The sequence below is a fragment of the Sporothrix brasiliensis genome, assembly GCF_000820605.1.
Source record: "Sporothrix brasiliensis 5110 chromosome Unknown Cont19, whole genome shotgun sequence".
NCBI classification, from domain to species: Eukaryota; Fungi; Ascomycota; class Sordariomycetes; order Ophiostomatales; family Ophiostomataceae; genus Sporothrix; species Sporothrix brasiliensis.
The window spans coordinates 2,072,549-2,082,013 of NW_024467138.1; the positions used below are offsets into that span (position 1 = coordinate 2,072,549).

A 9,465-nucleotide genomic window follows, 5' to 3' on the forward strand; every position below is an offset into this window, starting at 1 on the left:
TTGGGTGTGTGTCGCGTGCTCTGGATGCCGTGCGTTCGCCGCGATTGTCACACCCCTTCAGCTTCCTCTTGTTTCGAGCACCAGAACCAGGTGAGACTGCATGTGGATTCGAGGGGGGTATTGCGGGCGGTTGTGACGACAGGGTTTGTCGGTCAAGTCGTCACTGCTTGTTGCGTGGGTTGCCTCAATCAAAGGCGGTGGGCGTTTTGTTTTCTTTGACGTCTCGAACAAGAAATGGAAAAAAAAAAAGAAGGTTTGTCGGTTAAGGATCTGTAGGCTGTACAGAGCACGTAATTGTTCCTTCGTACAGGGTATGTTGGAGATGATGTCGTAGGGTTGGGCAGAAGAAAAGGGTGTCGAGTGTGCCTATGTGAACTCAAAAAAATGGCGGAGTGAAGCAGGCAGACGACAGCAAAATGAGGAGAAATGGTTTTTTTTTTTTGAGACGATTTCCTATCAAGACCGTTCTCTGTTGCTGATTCGCTAGTTTGTGGCGTCACGTGTGGGGACCCTCAGCGCCCCACTACTATCTCCCCTATGACATTTTACGGGCCAGTGCTAGTGCCATTATTTTGTCAGTCCCACCGAGATGTGACGGCACTTTGCAACTCCAATCTCATTATGACGTGAACTGAGGGCCATCGTATCCAAACATGTTTACCACGTCTCATGATGATTTCCACCCTGACTGTACTGGCGATCGTCCGATCATCAAGAATTAATCTATTTTTTATTTTATTTTTTACTTAAGCTTGTATTTTACATGTATATGTTCGATTTTGATTTATTTTTCATTTCTTTACTTAAATAAGACGTTCCAGACAAACAAATATATCAATGCATAAACATAGGAAGACGAATTGGCATTGTTGAAAATCGGAGTTCATCGTTGAAGGATAATGATAGATACCACAGACAGTGCAATTATATATAGTGAACAAGGAAAATATTCTATCCAAGCACCAATGGCTTCTCTATTCGTTTTCCCTTTGGCCTTCCTATCCCCTTCCCAACTCCCCTTCTCTTTTCGAATTTTGGGTACAGTCAGATGTCTGCCTCATGATGCCACCGGCTTTCCTTTACCCGATCGTTTTTCATGCCCACCTTACCAAGGCAGCATACATCGACAACGACGGGAAGGTAGAAAAGAAAAAAAAGTTGGGAGTACGAGTCTTGGCACAGCAGCAATGCTTCTGATTTTCCTGTTCGTTTTGCATTATGCCACAAGGGAAAGGCAACTGAAAGGAACGTAGGGGGCGATGCGTGTGTGTGTACACAGCATTTATTCCTACTCCTCTTGTTTCGTTTCGTCGTAATATAAAGCTGCAACAGCAAAACAATGAAAACCATCCAACAGGCAACGGGAACACGTGGACAAGGGTGTAAGAAAAGAATCCATCCTTGCCTGTCGGTCCCGGTTGCAGTTTCCATTTGTCTGTCTGCCTTCTCGCCTGTTTCTTCAGTTGCTCAGTCTAAGTGCATGACCGTGGCTTGGCTTGGCTGCCGCCTTTTCACCATCCGATAATATCGCCTCACCAACCACAACGTGTCTGGTCGCACAAAGGGAATTGGCCACCACTTTCGCGGCCATACAATATCCATCGATGAGGCGAAATGCGCATGCATCTCTTCAAAGCATCACTGAGAGGGAACAGGGCCAAACATCGATCTGCCTGTGACGGTGGGGTAAAAGAGGGCGGAAGGTGGCCAACGAGACCGACAAATGCAATCCGAAAATAAAAAATCAAATTCAATAAAAACAGCAACTACCGAACAGCCTCTGGGCTCTGCCTCGAGAGCGATCTCGTCATGGCACGAACCTTGGTGCAAACGTAGGGTGCCCTGGGGGAATCTATCGACTGACTTGAGAGAGAACCGACAAGGAAAACCGACAAAGTAATAAACCACAACCCAAACAGGGTAGGGGAAGTAATGACATACAGGGGGACGATAAAGAGCGGGACAATCTCAAACAAGGATACGCGGGGTGGAAGGAGACGCAGACAATAGAAAATCCAAAAAGTTATAACCCGAATCCAGGCAAAAGGACGACAACAAGGAGGGGACAGGAGGTAGACGGGAAAAGGAAGTAGCGGACGAAAAACGAGCCCGACAGGTTCAAAAACAAACAAAAGGAGGCAAATAAAACCCAAATGTTCTGTGTACATTAGGCAGGCCATCCTTCCGCGCCGCGGTAGGATGCCAATCCAAGTACATGTGAGCCCATACCACCTCGATCCTTTCGTTTTACTGGTACATGCGCCCGGCAGTGGAGACCGGGATAGCTGTGCCACCAAATATGACCAGCATGCGGGCGCAAGAAACAGGTGATTTGTTGCTGCGTGTGGTGCTTCGCGGTGCGTCGTGCTGCTCTAAAAGCGGTGGCACGGCGCTTTGTCACAACGACGAACGAGCATTGATGCTTCCAGTCGACAGTCATCGTCCCTTAGTAGCCGCCCTCGCCGCCAGCAGATCCGTTGTGGCCGGCCTGCGCGCCATACATGTAGTTAGACGCATCGGCACCACCCTCGGCGGGCGGGAGCTCGGAACCGCCCTGGAACCCAGCCGCGCCAGCCGCGCCTGCGCCCCCGGCGGCACCGAAGCCCTGGCTGCCAGGACGGCCCTGCTGGTTGTCTCCACGATTTGATTGAGACTGCATGGTGTCAGGGAGGCCGCTGATCGAAAATATAAAACGTGGGAGTCATGGTACGCACCTCGCGGTATTTCGAGAGGTAAATCTTGAGAGCTTCGGCGTAGTTCTCAAAACCCAACGACGTCATGGCAAAGAGAATATCTTCGCCGTTGACCGTTTTTCGCTTTTCTTGGTGGCATTTCTCGGATGCTATTGGTGTTAAACATGACGAACTGGGCCGTCGGAACGGAGACAAGAAAACAAAACAAAAAGAACAACCTCGGATCGGGGCACATGGGTCTTACCTTCACTGGTGATAAAAGATATAAACTCGCTGACACACTCCTGCATGCACTCCTTGGCCTCTTTTGCAATTTTGGCGTTCTCTGGGAGCGCATGTTTCATGATGCGGGCAACTGGAGCAAAGTTTCGAATGTTAGCGTCGTATACATCGTGCTTGTCAAGCCGCGAAGACAAGCCACGCCCTTCGCCTGGCGACTTGGAGGGGGAGGAGCGCTGTCGGGACATGGAGAATGGAGCAGAGGCGATTTGTGCAAAGGCCAAGGTGTAGCTGCAGGCTTCAGGCTTCGGAGGCAAGGGCTGCGACGCGTTTCCCCAGCCGTTTTCTTTCCTTCGGACAAGAGGCGTGGAAAGGAAGAAAGGCGCGCATGCAAGCAATACACAGGCTCCTGATTGTCAAATCGTCGTTGCGCGCCCGTGGCTGTTTATCGAGATGGTTCATCTAGCCAGGAGCGTTTGTGGCAGGACGATTGGGGGCTGTATCGACGAATTCCGACGGAGAGAATAGTCGAATCCGTCCGAGTTCCTTTCAGGGGTGTCCCATGCTGCTTGTTGTCGCTGATTGTCTGCCTCTGCCACCTGCCTCCTGCTGCTGCACGCGCCGTGAGTACAACACGAAGGCATGTGCGTGCCTTTGCGGCCTGTACGCCTCGTGGAAGCATGATAGCGCAAGGAGCTCTCATAGAAGCAAATTTGGACGCGTATCACCACCGCGGCAAGTCCCCTCCCTGGCACCTTCGTACAGGGCACGCCCGTACCCTCGGCCGAGAACAGTGCCAAGGGAGACGTCTTCCAATCCGTTCCAGCCGTCCATGTTCATCCAACCACTTTCTAACATTCCCTTCCACAGCATCCTCGTTCTCGTTGTAAGCGTACAGGCACTCGCACGGCACACTTGCACCTTGCACAATGTGTAATGGAGTCTTGTGACGTTCATCTATGGAAGAGGCATCACAACATCTCCCGAGACACGAGCAACAATGCAGAAGAAAAGGGGACAGGAAATCAACAACAAAAGCATATCTCTCGGCACAGCAACTTACCATTGGCTATGGGCAACCACCGGTCTTGCTCCTTCACCTCGAACTCGTAGCCGAGCGCGCTCGAGTGTGGGTCTTGAGGATCATTCATTTGGTCGTCCTCGTTCGGAGACTGTACGTCCTGCTCGACATCTTTTGGATTGGACTGCGGGGAGTCGGACATATTTGGCTACCTGCAGCGGGTGTGAGCTGCTTCTTGTAATTGCTTGGATTGCTTGCTCGCACAGGTGTTTAGGCAAGATGATGTGTCCCTGACACGTTGCAGGTGGGCAGGAATGGGAATGGGCGGCCTTGTTTTCGCTCCTTGGGCCGCTCGACGTGCAGCAACGTACAGAGTCGGGGTGAAAACGTGCGTCAGGTCAGACGGGACTAGCGCTTTTGCCCTGTTCCAGGTTCTACGTCTTGTCGGTTTTGACCGATCCTTTGGTTTCCTGCCCGATATTTTCTGATTTAGCCTCATTCGTACACGATGTTTGCTGGCGTGGTGGGTTAAGAGAAGGGGGGTGCGTGTGCATTGTTTGGGAACATGCAAAGACGTAGCGGTGGGAGTGCGTTGGAACGTGGGCATGGGAGAGGACAGGGGTGTGGTAGAGGGTAGGATAGAGAAAAAGCAGGTGGATGCAATGCGCCTCTACTGCGGTCTTGCAAACCTGAAGGACTGGCTTTCCATAACCTTCCCCTCGTTTGCTTTTCTTTTAATCCCACGAGCAGTTTGTCCCTTTCACACTCCCACCTATCTTGGATTCTTGTGCATTCTATTTGCGCTTTGGCTTACCCTGCCGGTTCCCGTGTCGTATTTTGAGCCGTGCTCTCTCGTACTCGTGTCAGTACGTTGCCGGAAGGGTCCTGGCCACAAATGTTGCTCTGTGGGCGGCAATGGAGAACGAGTTCTCGGTCTGCTCGGAATTTGGACTATTATGGCATCAGTTGGTTGCCTTCAACAATCATCAGCTGCGCAGAACGCAAGCTGTAGTGCGCTTTGGATGTGGAGAAAGCGGACTTACTCGAGGCTCCTCAACACTTGGGTTCCCTCAGAAAGCTGGGGTTATCTCTTGGAACCCTGGATAATGTTGTTCTGTGTCTCTTTTGTCAGCCCGTGCAGTCATCTCTTTGGTCACATTTCTCGTCTGTTCGGTACTCCTGCCACAAAGCCAAAGCCGAGACCGCAAGGGCTGCACGCGTGCCCGGTTACACTAAGGGCCCGGGACGAAGTTGGGATATCACTGGTTGGCTACCTACACGAAGAATCTGTATTTTCCCGCAGGTACGGAACCGGATGCGTTAGGGCCTGAGAGGGCTGTGTGTGGATGCGGTTCGCTGACGTTGGGCGTGCTGCGATTGTTTCGCTGTCCCGTTCCCAGTGGGCGGTGATAACTGGATGAAGCCTGTTTAACCACCCTGCCTCGGCAGCGCGCAAGTGTTAGCAAACCAGGAACCGCATTGAATGCCTTCCTTCCCCTGCCTTACAACGACCGCGCCTGCTTAACGTGCTTGCGTTTAATGGCCGCCGTTGTAGACAGCTGCAGCCTTGCCACGCCAGACGCACACTACCGCAAGTGGCACACAAGTGGCGCAGCGCCGAACGCGACAAGGACGCATCTCGCGCTTTCTCGTGCTTCGCGAAAGCTGTCTTCCATCTGGCACGCGTGACCAGCGCCGGCAGATTCTCTGGGAGCAGACCCGGCCGCCGTGACAAGAGGCAAAGAGGATGTGTAGCCACGCAGGCCTGCCCAATGCGCTGCTTCCTATCGACGGCTGTCCGACAGCGACACAAGTACGATGGGCGATACCCAGCGCGAGACGAGAGCGCGAGCGCAAATCAAAGCACGCAAAGCACGCAAGACAAACAAGAGCAGGGACACGGATGGGCCACGGCCCCAACGCCAGAAACACCCAAGTCGCGGGCTGTGGACCTTTGGGTGGCAGGCAAACACGTATCTTACCTCTGTTGCAATCGCAAAGCTTCCACCGGGTGCAATGTATTCGGGGAAAACCTGTCTCCGGTTGGGCTAAAGATGCAGGCGAATGCGTTGGCGCATATAGATGCGCTGCAAGGACGTGGGGTTTCGGCGTAGTGCAGAAAACGCGACGGGAAGTGGGAAACGGGGTCGATTGGCAGATGCCGACAAGACGAGAGGCAGAGCGCAAGGGCGGAGCGAAGAGAGTCGGTGAAAGAGAGGCGTGGCGCGTGGAAATGCAAAACGAGGACGAGAAGGGTGGGTTTGGTGAGGTTGCGAGAAACGACGACAAAAGAATGCGGCAAAGCGGGTCAGTATGTCGAGCTGCTGCTGTTGTGCTGTGATGCTGAAAAGCTTGGGGGAGGGGGGGAAAGAGGTGAGGAGGAAGGTGGTGGTGCTACTGTTGGTTGCTGCTTCCTCCCCACCCAAATTACCCATGTCAACACAAGACTTTTGCGTTGTTTCTTTCGACATTGCCGGGTTGTTTAGCGTCTGAGACTAGACTGGTACTTTCTGTGTGCTATGAGTACTTATTCTATGCTGTAGTTTATGGTGAGTTTTATGTACATTCCTTGCCAAGTGGGGTCTCTCCTTGGTAGCTCCATCGCTCTGGCATGACGAAGAGCGCTTTCTTTTGCATTGTGAAAAAGCGCTGTGCAAAACATGGGAAAGAGCGGCTGAAAAACAGACCCGCCACCCCAACCTCACAGACGCATCCCGTATTGTGCTGTTTGTCAGAAAGGCAGGCGCGAACGAGGAAGGGCTGTGGTTGTGACTGCCGTCACGGCAATGACATTACCCAATTAACGCAATCGAAGAGAGTACTGAGCACGTCGTAATAAACTTTTGTGTGCAAATTCTGTAACCGCTCTTATTCCCTCTCCTCACAACGTCACCGGTTTCGAGTCTCGACCGGGGTTGGGGGGCCGCGCACCATCCCAGCAACGAGAAAGAAGGGTGGCATTGCAGCAGCATGTGCCAACACGGACATTCCATGCTATGAGGCGGTGAAGGCTGAACGAGGCCAAGGCCAGGATCAAGCCCACTTCCCACCAAGATATGCGAACGTTAAAGGGACGGCAACACAGAATGACGAGGCGGTAAGAGAAAATGAAGCGAGCTTTACGGGATGTTTGTCGGCGCGCGCGAGCGTCCGTGGACGGCGATTTATTGCTTTCGAGAAGGAGGTATGGCGACAGCAAACGGAAGACTCAAGGAAATGACCTGGCGCAATGGGAGTATGCCCTGGTTTGCGAGCTGTTTTCCGTTATTTCTTTTTGCGTCGTTTTCTCCGCCTCGCTCCTGATTATGTCGACTTTGCCGCCCTAGTAATTCAGTTTCTGAGGGATGCGTCGACATTTTACTTTTCCCCCAAGGCCGTTACCATCACGATGACTTCGATATACCGGTTGTTGGCAGGGCTCCGAATTTGTTTACATTCGCATCCTCTGAAGAGAAATCCTCGAAAGTGATTTGACAATGGCTTGCAGCGCTACAGTTGGCCCGGCTCTGGCACCGAAAGGCACCACAAGGCACGTCTGTCTCTGATTGCCCGCCTCACACACCCCAGCCCCGTTTCTCCATTTTCTTTATTGATGTTTGTAAGGCTGCGCCCGCAGACCAACTATGTCCGGGATAGCCGTCCAATAACAGAACATGCTGGCGACCATATCATCCCATTGGGCAGAAATGCACCAGATTGAAGATCCAAATGTAGAAGCAAGTTGGGCGCCATTCGCCAGTTGGCAGTGCTGCAGGGAGATGAGGAGTGAGAAGCAAAATATCGAGAGTTTTGCGCCGACCACGGATCGTCCAATGGATGCAGGCTGCTTTTTTTTTATAACTTTTTTTTTGTACTTTTCTTAAATCTAGGACTTCCATCAGCTTATGTTTACAAAATTGAGAGGAAAAGGTGGCAGACCATGCTGCATCAAGTCGCACTTCTCAACGGCTACCGCCACAACAAGACAAAGGAACGATACCAGCCAATGTTGTCCAGGTGCAGCGAGGCCAACGAACAGGTGTGTAACCCTCGACGAGAAGTCAGACTTTTCGAAGCCAACGAGACGCTTTCCCGAACGGGGTGTTCGGCATCCGTGGGGGCAAGACAAGCGACGAGCAAGATAAGATTACTTCGGGTTGTGGGACGATGACGAAATAGGGCGGTGGGAGAAGGACAGAACTAGTTCATGAACCAGCTTGACTTGACCGCTCGCCACGGCCGGCAGACCTGTGCTTGTGCAATGTATCCCAAGGAGAACAGACGAGAGAAAACGCCTCCCCAAAACATCCTGGTAAGACGAGGTGTGGATGCGTGACGTTGGCGCAGTAGTCGCAGTAGGCATCACGGTGTGCATTAGAGGATGCATAAAGGAGGGCAGAACTAGGACGATGAACAACTGGCACTTGTTCGAGTTCGGTGCATGCCGATGCGCGCTGTCGTCTGGTCGGCCAGCATTGGATACGATCCAAGTGTTGTCGTCGATGAAGTGGGGTACCGGCCAGCTGGCTAGTGGCTCGCCACGATGTCTCGAGGCTCAGCTATTTGGCATCAGCAGGGAAGACTGACGGTATTTGTGATCCCTAGACACACGATGGCCTCCCAATCGGTCGTCTTTTGTGTATCGACTATGCCGCTGGCTTTTCTACAGGCCTTGCTGTCGCTTTTTAAAATACTTGCAGCCCAATGCCAAATGCTGGTTGGGCATCCGGATGGCCTGCTTTGGCCGCGGGGTGGCCATTACGAAGACCTATACACAAGTTTTATTGATGTGCTGATTTTGCTCATACAATGTGCTCATAGTGCCGGATACCAGGCCTCTTCATGGGCGTGAAATGCCAAATATGTTTGAAAATGTATGGACAGTGATGTGGTCCTGTATGTAGTGGTATCATTCCAGTCATATTACGAGAGAAGTGAACAAGGCCTTCCGAGCATGAAAGTAAGCGGCAAAGACGACGACGACCGAATGACAGGCGAAAAGCATTTGCCGACAGCGAACAGAAGAGGGGGCGTTGCTTTGCTGGCTTTTGGCCCCCGATACAGCATCGCCTTCTCCTCTCACCACGAGACAGGACAACGCATCCCGACGTTAGCCAGCCGTGTCACACTTGACCCGAACAATGGCCAATGCGCCGGCACGTCGTGCCGATTCCTCATCGTTGACAATGCAACGACGACCTCGCTTGGCGGCCGACCACAGACGTCGTATAACCCATCCATGCCCAAGACCAAAGCATTGTGCATAAACGTTTTGCTCAGGTCTTCGCTGTCCGTTGTGTGTTGTCCGTCGTCCCCTGTTCTTCGCCATCGCTTTGTCGTTCTTCCGCATGTCTTTGACCCCCATCTCGCAGTCGCGAACATCGGCCTCTCCAGAGAGTTCAAACACCAAGACGTTGTCGCTGTATCATGGTATGAAGAAGCATCGCGTTGTCGTGTTCTGCGGCCTGCCACGGCTCGTGCTTCGCTAATGTTGCAGGTTATGATTGCACGACCTGAACATTGTTCTTCTTCTGTAGAGAGAGCAAACTTGTA

General features: G+C 52.3%; 1 protein-coding gene across 1 annotated transcript; it reads right to left on the reverse strand.

Annotated features, from left to right (window-relative positions):
• Positions 1-2,446: 2,446 nt before the first annotated feature.
• On the reverse strand, positions 2,447-3,160 carry SPBR_00991 (CCAAT-binding protein subunit HAP3; the record flags this gene model as incomplete). The annotated part of the gene is made up of 3 exons (XM_040759310.1): positions 2,447-2,653; positions 2,715-2,842; positions 2,938-3,160. 3 exons carry the CDS (start codon positions 3,158-3,160, stop codon positions 2,447-2,449), a joined length of 558 nt encoding a protein of 185 aa, XP_040618391.1.
• Between the last annotated feature and the right edge of the window lie 6,305 nt (positions 3,161-9,465).